The 14,723-nt window shown below is 46.6% G+C and overlaps 1 protein-coding gene across 1 annotated transcript; it reads left to right on the top strand.

Moving 5' to 3' along the window:
• The first annotated feature begins 6,000 nt into the window (after positions 1–6,000).
• On the top strand, positions 6,001–13,790 carry LOC129461666 (golgin subfamily A member 6-like protein 9). Its single transcript, XM_063617795.1, is given in 9 exon segments — positions 6,001–6,218; positions 7,886–7,993; positions 8,615–8,671; positions 8,855–8,941; positions 9,600–9,678; positions 10,060–10,496; positions 10,770–10,812; positions 11,848–11,942; positions 12,143–13,790. Coding segments are annotated over 9 exon segments (1,272 nt in total). The 5' UTR covers positions 6,001–6,056; the 3' UTR covers positions 12,347–13,790.
• The last annotated feature ends 933 nt before the right edge of the window (positions 13,791–14,723 follow it).

Below are 14,723 nucleotides of genomic sequence, written 5' to 3'. Positions count from 1 at the left end.
AAATTAGCTTTGAATGAGATATTTGGATTCCTAGATATAAAAGATGTTAATTATACCATTTCCACATTAGTAGGTTTATAAAATCATACATTCTGCTGTGTAACCATAATCCCACATTTGTTTTAGTTCTACTCCTACAGTTAAACAGATTCAGAATTATTATTAACAGTTATTTCGCCATAGTTTTTTCCCCACCCCATTTTGCGGTAAGTTATGATCCTGCTTTAGTTTCTTCAAGAATAATTTATAGAGCAGAGTGTGGTGGCTCACACTTGTAATCCCAGCACTTTGGGAGACAAGAGGTAGAAGGATCGCTTGAAGTCAGCAGTTCAAGACTACCCTGAGCAACATAGTGAGACCCTGTCTCTACAAAAAATTTTAAAATTTAGCCAGACATAGTGGCGTGTGCCTCCCAGCTACTCAGGAGGCTGAAGCAGGAGGATTGCTAGAGCCCAGAAGTTTGAGGCTGCAGTGAGCTCTGATTGTGCCACTGCACTCCAGTCTGGGCAAGAAAATGAGACCCTATCTCTTCAAAATAACAACTTAAGAAAATTATATTCCCTGAGTTTTTCATGTTTAAAAATATTTGTTGCTTTTATCCTGTAAAAGTTTGAGTATAAATTCTTGGATTATACTTTATTTATTGAAGAACGTATAAGTATTGTCTTCTAGAATTGAGTGTTGCTGTAATGAAATCAGAAGTCAGCCTGGTTTATTTTTCCTTAAAGATGAAGTAATTGCCGGCCAGGCACCATGGCTCACGCCTGTAATCCCAACACTTTGGGAGGCCGAGACGAGTGGGTCACGAGGTCAGGAGATCGAGATCATCCTGGCTAACATGGTGAAACCCCGGCTCTACTGAAAGTACAAAAAATTAGCCGGGTGTGGTGGCGGACACCTGTAGTCCCAGCTATCTGAGAGGCTGAGACAGGAGAATGGTGTGAACCTGGGAGGAGGAGCTTGCAGTGAGCCGAGATCGTGCCACTACACTCCAGCCTGGGTGACAGAGTGAGACTCTGTCTCAAAAAACAAAAAAAAACAAAGAAGTGAAGTAATTGCCGTGATGCTCCAAGAATTATCTCTTTGTCTATGAAATCCAGAAATCTCACTGTTATACATTTTGGAATTATTATTCTGGACCAATATTTCCTGGGACACAATAGATGGACTCTATAGATTTAATTCATTTTTTTGTTTGTTTTTGAGACAGAGTCTCACTGCAATCTCAGCTTACTGCAACCTCTGCCTCCCGGGTTCAAGCAATTCTCCTGCCTCAGCCTCCCAAGTAGCTGGCACTACAGGCGCATGCCACCACGCCTGGCTAATTTTTGTATTTTCAGTAGAGACGGGTTTTCACCATGTTGGCCAGGCTGGTCTTGAACACCTAACCTCAAGTGATCCACTCGCCTCAGCCTCCCAAAGTGCTGGGATTACAGGCGTGAGCCACCATGCCCAGCCTCAATTCCTCTATCTGGTAATTTTTCTTCAGTTAAAAACATTTTTTCTAATACGTTATTTCAGTGTTCTTCTAAGATGCGTAAAGCACCCTATTCCCAGGTCGGCCCCCACCTTGCTAGTGAGCTGGGCTGGCTCTTAGTTAGCTGGGCTAGTGAGCTCCGGTTTTTTCCTGCTTAATCTCAAGTGCCTCTGTCAGCCTCCACCTGGTTTATGATTTGGAGTTTTTTTGTTGTTTTTTGTTTTTGACAGAGTCTCGCTCTGTCACCCAGGCTGGAGTGCAGTGGCACAATCTCGGCTCACTGCAGCCTCTGTCTCCCAGGTTCAAGCGATTCTCCTGCCTCAGCCTACTGAGTAGCTGGGATTACAGGCAAGTGCCACCACATCCGGCTGATTTTTGTATTTTTAGTAGAGATGGGTTTTCACCATGTTGGCCAGGGTGGTCTCGAACTCCTGACCTCAGGTAATCCACCTGCCTCAGCCTCCCAAAGTGCTGGGATTACAGGCGTGAGCCACCGCGCCTCGCATGGTTTGGAGTTTTAATCTGTAGTTTTAATAAAGATAGTGCTTATGTTTGTGTTTCTTGTATTTCTTGGTACTCTTGGGTAATTTGTAAGATCCCCACATCTACACAAGAAGTCCACTTTCAATTATTTTCTTCAGGCTGTTTTATTTTATTTTATTTTATTTTAATGTTTGAGATGGAGTCTCGCTCTGTCACTTCTGGAGGCTGGAGTGCAGTGATGCGATCACAGGTCACTGCAACCTCCGTCTCCTGGGTTCAAGCAATTCTCCTGCCTCAGCCTCCCAACTAGCTGGGATTACAGGCATCTGCCACTTTTTAATTTTTTTAGAGACAGAGTCTCGCTTTGTTGACCAGGCTGGAGTGCAGTGGTGCAATCATGGCTGACTATAACCTCCAACTCCTGGGCTCAAGTGATCCTCCTTCCTCAGCCTCCTGAGTAGCTGGGACTACAGGCACATGCCACCATGCCCGGTTAATTTTAATTTTTTTGTAGAGACAGGGTCTCCATATGTTGCCCAGGCTAGCCTCCTACTCCTGGCCTCAAGTAATCCTCCCACCTCTACCTCCCAAAGTACTAGGATTATAAGCATGAGCCACCATGCCCAGCCGTGTTCTACTATTTTAATTTCATATGTTAGGTGACCATGAAATTGATCGTCCAAACCAGGATACTGTAAGAATGAAAGAGGCTGACAGTAGTATGATGCTGGGACTAGCATTGTGCACTGAGATTATTTCTGGGAAAGCAAGAGATATGGTCACCCTACTTATAGTGTACTTATCTTTGGATTGTTGAATTTGGAGTTTCTATTTGCAGGCTTATTTCCACTGGGCAGCCTTGATCCACCCTGCCCAGCAATGCTACCGTTCTCTCCACCAGATCTCTGGGACCCCTTCAGTCACTATACTTAGCTCAATTCCCCACCCTCCCACTCCCTAAAAGCCTAACCAGGAATCCTGCCTCAGGTCTACTGCCGTCTTCTGTGGGCTGTTTTAGTTCCTATTACCCAGAGTCAAACTCCCAGCATTCCCTATCTGATTCCAGACTTGGAGTCCAGAGCTTTAACCTCTTCAGGGCAACTCCCCATTTTGCATTTCTGTCCCTATATCTTAGTCCATGGAGATACATTTCATGTCTTTAAGTCTACTTACAAAGTAAATTTTGCTCTTTATTTATTTATTTATTTATTTTTGAGACGGAGTCTCACCCTGTCACCCAGGCTGTAGTGCAATGACGCCATCTCAGCTCACTGCAACCTCCGCCTCCTGGGTTCAAGCGATTCATCTGTCTCAGCCTCCCGAGTAGCTGGGATTACAGACAGGTGCTACCACGCCCAGCTAATTTTTTGTATCTTTTAGTAGACACAGGGTTTCACCATGTTGGCCAGGCTGGTCTCGAACTCCTGACCTCGTGATCTGCCCACCTCGGCCTCCCAAAGTGCTGAGATTACAGGCATGAGCCACTGTACCCAGCCAATTTTGCTCTTTTTATATTTCATTGCTATATGTTCAGAGGATAAGTTTACAGTGCTCTATGCATTCCCAAATATTAGACCAAAAAATCTCCAAAAGATTAGAAAGAAAATCCAAAAAATCTCAAAAAATACCAAAAAGCAACAATCTCACAGACCATACTCACTGATCCCCAATAAAATAAAATTAGAAATTAACCACAACTTAACAAAATAAAGTACTCAAGTCAGAGAGGAAAGAGGAAATAAACATCAAAATTACAAAGTCTAGGCGGTGGCTCACGCCTGTAATCCCAGCACTTTGGGAGGCCAAGGCGGGCGGATCACAAGGTCAGGAGTTCGAGACCAGCTTGGCCAATATGGTGAAACCCTGTTTCCACTAAAAATACAAAAATTAGCCAGGCATGGTGACATGTGCATGTAATCCAGCCACTTGGGAGGCTGAGGCAGGAGAATCGCTGAACCCAGGGAGACAAAGATTGCAGTGAGCCGAAATCGTGCCACTGCACTCCAGCCTGGGTGACAAAGTAAGACTCCATCTCAAAAAAAAAAAAAAAAAAAAAAAAAAAAAAAAAAAAAAAAAAAATTACAAACTCTTTAGATAGAAATTTCGTTTTTGTTTTTTTTTTTGAGACAGAGTCAACATGAGGCCGGGCACAATGGCTCATGCCTGTAATCTCAGTCCTTCAGGAGGCTGAGGTGTGGATCACTTGGGCCCAGGAGTTCAGGACCAGCATGGGTGACAGAGACAGACCCTGTCTCTATTTATTAAAAAAAAGAAAGAAAGAAAGAAAGAAAGAAAGAAAGAAAGAAAGAAAGAAAGAAAGAAAGAAATTTCAACATGAAAAGTATCTCTCAAACCCTTCGAGATGTTGACAAAAAGCGACTCAAAGGAAAATGTATTACTGTATGTGAATTTACTTGAAAATAAGAAAGAGGCCAGGTGTGGTGGCTAACATCTGTAATCCCAACACTTTGGGAGTCCGAAGCAAGTGGATCACGAGGTCAGGAGATGGAGACCATCCTGGCTAACATGGGGAAACCCTGTCTCTACTAAAAATACAAAAAATTGGCTAGGCACGGTGGCTCATGCCTGGAATCCCAGCACTCTTGGAGGCCGAGGCGGGTGGATCACCTGAGGTCAGGGGTTCGAGACCAGCCTGGCCTACATGGTGAAACCTTGTCTCTTCTACAAATACAAAAATTAGCTGGGCGTGGTGGTGGGCGCCTGTAATCCCAGCTACTCAGAGGCTGAGGCAGGAGAATTGCTTGAACCCGGGAGGCGGAGGTTGCAGTGAGCCAAGATCGCGCCACTGCACTCTAGCCTGGGCAACAGCCTGGGTGACACAGTGAGACTCCCTCTCAAAAAAAAAAAAATACAAAAAATTAGCTGGGCGTGGTGGCCTGTGCCTGTAGTCCCAGCTACTTGGGAGGCTTAGGCAGGAGAATCACTTGAACCCAGGCGGCAGAGCTTGCAGTGAGCCGAGATCGCACCACTGCACTCCAGCCTGGGTGACAGAGCAAGACTAGGTCTCAAAAAAAAGAAAAAAAAAACCCTGATAATAAAGAAACCAAATGTTCAACTCTCAAAGATGGGAGACTTCAAAGAAATAATTAATAAAGGCAGAAGTTAAAGGGAGGATGTTTGACTTGGTCAATAAAGCAATTTTTTTGTTGTTTTTTTTTTTGAGATGGAGTCTTGCTCTGTCGCACAGGCTGGAGTGCAGTGGCGTGAGCTTGGCTCACTGCAACCTCCGTCTCCTGGGTTCAAGTGATTTTCCTGCCTCAGCCTCCCAAATAGTTGGGATTACAGGCACCCACCACCACGCCTGGCTAGTTTTTGTATTTTTAGTAGAGACAGGGTTTCTTCATGTTGGCCAAGCTGGTCTCGAACTCCTGACTTCAGGCGATCCACCCAGTGCGGCCTCCCAAAGTGATGGCATTACAGGCATAAGCCACCGCACCCGGCCCAAAAGCTTTGTGTTTTTAAAGATATTAGACGTATTTCTTGTTTTTTAAAAAAATCTTAACAATAATGGAGGGGAATAAGACAAACAGTTTTCCAAAAAAGAGAAATCATTGTGATTATTTTGTCTTATTGGAATGTTGGATACTATAGTTGGCTTCATTAATCATCAAGCATGCTATGGATTTTCCATTTTTATAGGATCTATATCTCAGTTAAGGTAATACTGGTAATTCTTGTGCTCCATTTGAAGATGAAAAATATAGGCCAAATTCCTAGACTTTGCATAGAAGCTGGATAATGAAGACAGCTCTGGAGGAACACATAGATACACACACAGAGACACACATATATATAAAGTATACACACATATGTTTTTTAAAGTTTTTTTTCACAGTTTCAAAACTTTTAAAGCAAAAGCCAGCCCCTCCCCTCTCCCAGAGTGGGCAGCTCCTCCCCTTTCTCTGAGTGGGCGGGGACAGTGGTTGCATGGGCCGCTTTCCTTATGATGTCACAGGTCCCTCTGGACATGCTGCTGCCTGGCCACGCCTCCTTTCCCTTTCGTCTTTCTCACTGACCAATGGGCTTGGAGTATTAAGGCCACGCCCCTATTCTGCATTCTAGTGGGGCCCTGGTTATGCCTCCTGTGGCTCAGTCGCACAGCTCCCTGGTAGGTGACTGGAGGCATTCAGCAGTGCTCACTGGGATTTTGCTGATGTGGCCCCAACCCCGCCTCCCTCCACACCCCACGATGTCAGAAAAAACACAACAGGGGAAATTGGCTACAGCCAAGAAAAAGGTAAAAACACACCAGGTTACGGCCCCCAACCCAGCCACAGATCCCCTCTGATGACAAGACCGGTGCCAGAGTCCATGCCACTCCTGAGGCATACCAGACTGGGCCCCCCAACCCCAGCGCCTCTGGGCTGCCCCGACCAAAGTCTTGTCAGTCAGCCCCACCCCTTCAGCAAGGAGCCCAGTCCCTGCCCTTGCCAATCACCCCAGGGTGACTTTGGGCGGGTGACTCCTGGGGCTCCCTGCTCCATACTCGGCCCTCACCTCCTGCCACCCCAAGCCCAACCTCCCTGGGCTCTTTGGGCTTGTGTCTCCCAGGACCTGGGTCCCCCAGCCCCAGGCCCTGCCCTCGCCAGTCATCCCTGGGTGACTTTGGGCTGGTGACTCCTGGGGCTCCCTACTGCAGACTCTGCCCTCCCCTCTTGCTGCCCCAAGCTCAACCTCCCTGGGCTTCTTGGGCTGGCGTCTCCGAGGACCTGGGTCAAAACCGTGTGTTTCCCTCCCCCATCATGGAGCGGCTACTTGGGCATCGCACTGATGTGGTCCCCTCCCCTGGGAGGAGTGGAATGTAGTGATGTCACAGTCCCCCTAGGAACTGTCATTACTGCTGCAAGACCGGCCTTTGATCTTACAACCCAGTCCCCTAAGTTTTCTCACCCCATTTCTGGTTCCTCTGGTTGCAGCACAAATTTCCAGCTGGAAGGGGAGTGGAGACTATGGGACCTAGGAGCAAGAGGTTTCAGGCTGCCTTACTCCCTTAACAATGTCTAATTGACAGTGGGAAAAGCCTACACTTCGCCCATGAGCTCAAAACGTTGACAGTATCTCTGGGTGGCAATGGGAGAATAGGTTTGGTTTGGTTTTCTCCCAGGCTTATACTTTCCAGAGAGACTTTAACATTTTTTTCTGAGTTCTCCACGCTTCTGGGACCAGACTGCCCTTCAGTCAGTGGTCTCTGAAGTGAGATTTGCCCATCTTCTGTGGAATAGATCTTGGGAAACTGAACTTGACAGCTTGAATCTTCCTCATATCATCTCAACCAGGGGTACTTTGAGTGCCACAGGATAAATGTGGGACATCTTTCTGAAGCATCATTTTCCCTTGATTCTCTTGAGAAAAAACATTAATGTACTTAGAGATGACAGACACATAGGTTTCCAAGCATATACCAGACTTCTCTCTGAAATGAGGCTTGGGTTGTCATCTTCCTGATAAATTCCCAGATTTAACAGAAAAGCTGCCTTCTGCCATGAGGACACATTGATATGAAAGTATGAGAGGTACCGGTGCACTTCTTCACACCCATAGACGTGTGAGGATGTATGACTCTAAACCACAAGGCCTACAGTTCCTGCCTGCTTAATGCTTACTTTTCTACCTCTACCCCTGGTTTTGGTCTCTGGTAGCTGCTGATTCAAGGCAAAACCCCAGAGCTTGGAGTCAGAGGACTGAGTTTAAGTTCCAGTATTGCCTTTTTCTTTCTTTCTTTTGTTTTTTCTATGCATGATATCAATCCCTGTCATTCACTAAATGATTGTGACAACACCTTGTACAGTGGTTGGTGGCATTAAATCAGATGGTGTATAAAAGTATTTTGTCAAAACTGTAAAGGAGGATGTGGCTATAGGGGCTGATAGTTCTCACGAGTGTTACTGCTCTTTTTTCCCACAGCTAAAAAAATTATGGCAGAGGAAGAGCCCTGGCATTCCAGGAGGAAAGCAAATCAATAGCAGTAGCCCTGAAGCATCCACTTCTCGTGGTTACCACTCACCCGGGTATGTGAGTCTTGGCTGGCCAGGCTCCTGGGGACAGGGGGCCCAAGGGGCAGTAGAGGGTAATTGTTAAGATTGTGGACGGACTGTGGGGTACTGGTTAAGAATCCTGGGTTTGAATCCTGCCTCTCTGTCTGCTAAGGATTGATTAGGGATTGATTAGGATGTGATTTAGGGCAAGTTGCTTGAGGTCTTTGGGCCTCTCTTTTCACATCTGTATAATAGAGATGGTATTTTTTGACTTCCATTTGTGAAGTTTAAATGAGATTCGTTATTGTTGCTTTTATGTGCATCCTTAGTACATGGCCTACTGCAAACACCCAGGACATCCAGGAAATGGTCATCGCTGTTTGATTTTCCTCATCCCCAGTCTCGAGGGGAAGCCAGGCCAATGATAAGAGCCACTTGCCATCAGTCCGTCCCTTTAGGAGTCACTGAAAGGGCCCCACGGTGGGATGGTGGGGAGATAAGAACCATGAGAAAAGTTGGCACAAAGGAGTTATGGGACAAAGGGTCCAAGATAGGCAGACAAGAAGCTTTTGCCAGTTGATGGGGAAGAAAGGAAGTCAGAGGGCTTAGACAGTGAGGGGGGACAGAACATCTCCATGTGCACTCTCATCTCTTGCAGTCAGCAACAGGTGTCTCCAGGGAGGGCCCTGCGTCATCTACCCTGAAGGATCTGGAGGTAAGAAGCCCTGGGCCGAGGTGCAGTGACCCTGCAGGCCAGCCCTCCAACCTCCTCCCACAGCAGGGGCTTGTGGCCCCTCTGCCAGCTGAGACAGCCCACACCCCCCCCAGCCCTAATGATTGTTCTCTCTACCCCTCCCCACAATCTTCCTCCAACTCCTCCTCTCTGCATGCACCTCAGAGCCAGTACCAACAACTAGAGGTAGCCCTGGATTCAAGCTCCACAATAATCGGCCAACTCAGCAAAAACATCAATTCACTGGGAAGAGTCCAGTGGGGTCCCCTGATTCCAGCCTGTCAATCCTGGACTCCAGTTTCCCTTTGGGGCCCTGAAGAAAGGGGTTAGGGGCCCCTGATGCCAAGGGCAAATGGGGAGCTGGGGTACCCAGGTCTCACCTGGAGGGACCCCAGAGCACGGAACATGCAGCATGGCTCTTCTGCACTGCCCTCTTCGCTGACTCTCTCTTCTCCAGACACCCCTGCTCTAGTCCTTGCCACACATGCCCTGGAGTTGTCACCTCTCAGGGAAGCACTAGCCTGACTGGTTGTCAGGGGCCGGAATTTCTGCCCAGCCTCAGTCCCTAATTTGCTTTTGAGTCTGGACAAGCCATCTCTCCTCCTTAGGCTCGTGTTTCTGGAGGAGGTAGAGAGTGTCAAAGGTCTCTGTTAGCTCTGAAAGTCTGAGATTTAAAGGCCCCTAGAATGGAAGCCTCAGGGCCAAGGGCTCCTGTCTGTCCTTTGCTGTCTTATATCTCTGCTATGAAGAACTGTACCTGGCCTGTACGTGCTCAGTAAATGTTTGTTGAATGAATGCACCTTTCTAAATCACAAGCTGGCAGAAGGGGGGTGGGCCTTTCTCAAAGTCTGTCTCTAGAGGTTCACCAGCCCCTCTCTCCAGGGCCCTTTCCCCCCTGTGCTTTGGGCAGGCTCCTCGCATGTTGAAGAAGGGGAAGTCCTGATTACTGAAGCTCGGGAGGAGCTTGTTCAAGTTAAAACACCAGACGGGTAAGATGGGGCTGGCATGACCTGGGAGCAGGACTGGCATCAGAGGTCTGTAAGGGTGACTTAGAATGCCCCAGGGAGGTGGGTGGATGGAAGGGCTTTGAGGCAGAGGGAAAGAGGTCTGTGCCAGGAGACGGCAAGTCTTGTCTTCTCCATGAGCCTCAGTGTCCCCATCAGTAAAGAGGGAGGAGTGCCCGCTGTCAGCCACCCACAGTGCTCTCTACCTGAAAGTGACTTGGAAGATAGGCTACCATCCGGGTGCGAGGAATCATTAGCAGTGAGGCCAAGTTTGGGAAGCCTGAGAGGAGGAGCTGTGTATCAAAGGGAGAATTTTTTTTGGGGGGGGGGAATCCAGAGGCCCTTATTGTCTGCTTCCTTTCTCAGCTGAACCCCTGGCCCCAGAGTCCCCAGCAGGGCCCTCTGAGGTGGAGCAGCTACAGGTTGAGATCAACCATCTAAAAAAGGAGCTGGAGAGCGCGAGAAGACAGCTCCAGGCCAAGGTGGAAAACAACAAGATGTTGCTTCTCCTGAGCACCGGACACAAGGAGAGGCTACAAACACAGGAGAAGAGGATACGTGAACGGGAGGAGAGGATATATGAATGGGATCTGCATATACGGAAACAGGAGGAGAGGCTATGCGAATGGGGAGAGAGGCTATATGAATGGGAACAGAGGCTACAGGAACGGGAAGAGAGGCTGCGTCAGCAGAAGAAGCTGCCAGGGCAGGAGAGGCCGCGGGAGCTGGAGAGGATGCTGGAGCCGGGGTGGGAAGCCCTCGATGAGGAGTGGGAAGAGCTATCCAGCGCCTCGGAGGACCTGGTGCGTTGCCCCACCTGGGGAGGCTGCCCTCTTCCCTAGCCCTCAAGGCCTTTGTTTCCCCACCTGTAAAATGGGGCATTATAGCCTTCACATGAAATGGTACTTCTAAAGGCACCTGTGAGCCAGAGCCCTGCTCTGATGGCTGTGGGAGAGAGGGGATGGTTTTTCTAACCTGCCTCCACCCTTCGCGGTGCCATGGGAGGCAGACACCAAGTTCTGGGGTCTCCAGTTTTAGTGGGTGGCCACTGATTGGTTCTCTCTGTCCAGAACAAGGCCCTACAGCTGCTGGAGCAGAAAATAAAGGAGAAGAAGCCGGGTGAGCTGAAAGAGATGGTAACCTCTGACCCATCCAAGAAGGGCTGGGAGGCGGGCACCAGCCTCTGGGGAGGGGAGGTGCCAGGCCAGAGGCAGCTGCAGCCTGGGGGCAGGTGACCCCAGCACCCTCCAGGGCAGTCCTATGACTGTTTCTTGCTTCCTGCCCTCTGACTTTTAGAGGCGGGTAGCCCTGGGCTCCTCCCAGGTCTGGACATCATCATCCCAGCTAGAGGCATGGAGCCCCCCAATCACAGAGGAAGAGACAGTGGTATAAGAGGCTCCTTATGTCGGGTGTGGTGGCTCACGCCTGTAATCCCAGCACTTTGGGAGGCTGAGGCAGGACAGTCACTTGAGGTCAGGAGTTTGAGACCAGCATGGCCAACATGGCGAAAGCTCATCTCTACTAAAATTAAAAAAAAATAATAATTAGCCAGGCCTGGTGATGCATGCCTGTAATCCCAGCTACTCTGGAGGCTGAGACACGAGAATCACTTGAGCCCGGGAGGTGAAGGTTGCAGTGAGCTGAGATCGCACCACTGCACTTCAGCCTGGGACACAGAGTGACGCTGTCTCAAAACAAAACAAAACACAAAAACAAAAAAGACTCCTTAGATTCAAACTGGATTCTGACCTCGGTTCCACTGGTCATAATTCAACTACTTTGCATCTCTAAATCTCTGTTTCTTTAACTTCAAAAGGAAGGTGGCCTTTTCCTTGCAGAGGTGCTGATGATTAAATGAGATAATACGTGGAAACATTAGGCATGTAGCACACTTAGCAGATGGTGGTTGGCTTCCCCTGCTTTTCCACCAGTCTGTGGCCTACAGTTTAAGTGCTGGGAAAAAGGACGTGAGATTTGAGGCTGGGGAAGGAGGCATGGGGTTCTAGGCAAGGGAGGCAGTCTCTTAGGCCTGGAGCAAGGGGCCAGGGGCCTGGGCAGGCCACAGAGCCCCACAGTGCCCTCGCTACCCTATTAATGGGCCAGGAATCTGGAAGCCAGCCACCACATGCCCTCATGCCCAGGGTCTTCCTGCAGGTGGAGCTGAAGAGCCAAGAGGCTCAGAGTCTGCAGCAGCAGCCAGACCACTACCTGTGTACCGCTCTGGGAGCCCTAATCCCACAGGAGCTGGGGTGTTGCTGACAAGCAGGGTGGTGAGTAGAGCCCCCAGGTGGGGTGGGCAGTCAGGAGCAGGGGAGGCTCGCACGGTGCTCAGATTCCCTCCCCCCTCCCTCTCCCTGAAGATCTTTGTGAGGCGAGCCTCACTGATAGCGTGGAGCCTGCACCAGGAGAGGAGAGGGAGGGTTCTCCCCATGACAACCCCACTGCACAGCAGATCCAGCAGCTGCTTTCTGTAATGCAGGACTCCCCAGGCTTGGGTGGAGAAGCTGTTGGTACAGGAGAGGCGGCAGGAGGAGCAGGAGAGGCTGCATGCCATTCTTTTCGGGCTGCCAAGAACGGGAAGAGACATCTTCTTCAAGAGCTGGTCAAGAAATTTAAAAACAAACAAACAAAAAAAAAACGGTTAAGGGGTTAATCTCCTACACAATTCATTTACTTCATTTGAAAGTTAGAGCCACTTATGTTTATTTGTGTTTCTAATTTATAGTTTAAATTTATTTGTGTTTCTAATTTATAGTTTAAATTTATTTGTGTTTCTAATTTATAATTTAAATTTATTTGTAAAAAATTAAAGGAGAGTGGGTCTTTCCCTCATGTTCACTCTGGCATCCTTTAGCATTTTTTTAATTTGATAATTATAGGACGTTAGCATGCATATCGAGTTTGCCCTTATGTGGTGGGAGTTCAAACACACAAAGACCCACTATATGCACACAACTGTTCTTGCTGGTTTGGGATAGGCTGCCATGCTTTTTTAATGTTAGTGCAGCATGTATATTCATTACGGAATTCAGATAGAATTTGCTTATGTTCTGCTGTTATGTTTGATCAAATCCTAATCACAGTGAGCTCTTCATTAGCTCAATATGTGGTTTGCCCTCAAGTGCACAGTTTATTACTTTGTAATATGCCACTGTGAGTACTGACGTTTACAGCCGTTTAAAGGCGGAGCACTGGAAACAGCCTTTCCCCCTTTTTCTGTGTATTGGGGATTGGAGTAATAACATTTTGGGGGGCTTTTTAAATCTCCCAGAAGAGGAAAGTGGCCTGCTCTGGCAGGTGTGTGCAGGATAGAATATGTTTCATTTGTTCCGGTGCCAAGAATGAGCACTGTACTATGGTAGTTCCCTTAGGATTTGTATGTGCTCTGGGCTCATGAAGATATTGCATCATGAGCTGTGGCAGTTGTTCTCTTTTTTGACGACCTAAAAAGGGATTATTTCTGAGGAGTGAAAGGCTCCCATCATGACTGTGGATGTGGAAAACTTTTCTAGCTGAGAGCGTTTATATCTACAATACATTTTAAAGTCAGAGTTCATGTTCCCTGTTTTAATCAGATGACTACATGTCCCAGTACACAAAAGGGCACTGGCTGGCATTCTTCTTAATGTATTTAGTAAAGATCAGAAGAAATCCTTTAAGAGTTTAAATGTCCCTGCAACAGGCATACAGGCTCTAGTCAAGAATGAATTCGAGTGAAGGAAAGGTGTGTGACACCTGGCGTTCCTCTATGTTCATGGAGCTTATTTGGGGCTGGAAGATGGATTTCACCATCTAGATCTCTCTGGCTAATACCTAGTCTTCAACCATCTGACATAGGAATTTACTTCTTTTCCTTGAAAGGAAAACACTTTAAAAATAATAAGAAACATTATTATAAACTAATATATGTGAGAGTACTTAGTTGAAACAAAAAGGAGTTTTAGTAGACAGTGGTATACTACATTTGAAAATCAAGGAGAAGTTTATGCAACTTAAAATGGTTACAAACTGCAGTGCAATCTACTGTTTGTGAATGTCAAAGTGTTATGAGGAAAAGTGTCTATACAATCACAGAGTTATATTTCCTCACAAAGTTCTTTACGAAGAATGAAATGTGTTTTTATACCTCTCGGTTTCAGTTAGAGGCATATTTTGTGTAACGTTTATGTTAATGTGCATGATCAATGAATTATTTCAGTCATATGTTGCCTAAATCATTAACTGGATGATGCTTAGGAAAGAATCAACAGCTAAAACTTCATGAAGTTCTAATGTCTGTATTCCAAAATACATCATATCATTAGGATGTAGGGAGAGATGTATCTGCGCTCCCTGGGGTGGGCATTTCTAGTTACTAGACCATCTCCATTTTTAGCATTTGGCATCCTCATAATATTTTTATAAATATGACATTAATAGGAGATCAATATGATTTTACAGATTGAATACGAAAATTGCCTGCATTCACTGAAAGAGTGTAAATATTGAGCCCTTGTGACTTCAACTGACTCTTCCAAATTATATGAATTTATCAATGTATCAGATAAACTCAGTTTCAGAATGATAAAGAAAAACTGTTAGACCAAATAATGTGGCTAATTAACAGTGGTAGGATTTCCAGCCCAAGGGTTTAAAATGGACTTAAGTTCCTGTTCTTGCCTTTTATTTTCTGAACTTGCCACTTTTGCATTATTTGAGTTCAGTTTAAAGACAGTTACTTTAAGTCCATTTTAAACCCTCGGGCTAGAAATCCTATCACTGTTAATTAGCCACATTATTTGGTCTAACAGTTTTTCTTTATCATTCTGAAACTGGGTTTACCTAATACATTGATAAATTATTTCAAAGGTATTTTTATAGTTCAAATCACTTCGCTTTTACCCTGACACATATAAATGACCAGGAATGACCTTCAGATAGTGTTTAGCATCTGTAACCAATCTGACAATAATGTGTTCATCAGGTACCTATGGATTAAATCACATACGGGCATATTTAAGCTCAATGTCAGTCTGAAAAATAAATGTACT

This window comes from Symphalangus syndactylus, chromosome 14, assembly GCF_028878055.3.
Source record: "Symphalangus syndactylus isolate Jambi chromosome 14, NHGRI_mSymSyn1-v2.1_pri, whole genome shotgun sequence".
Lineage (NCBI taxonomy): Eukaryota > Metazoa > Chordata > Mammalia > Primates > Hylobatidae > Symphalangus > Symphalangus syndactylus.
Note: the sequence above shows the minus strand (reverse complement) of the source record. Positions and strands in the feature narration are given on the sequence as shown.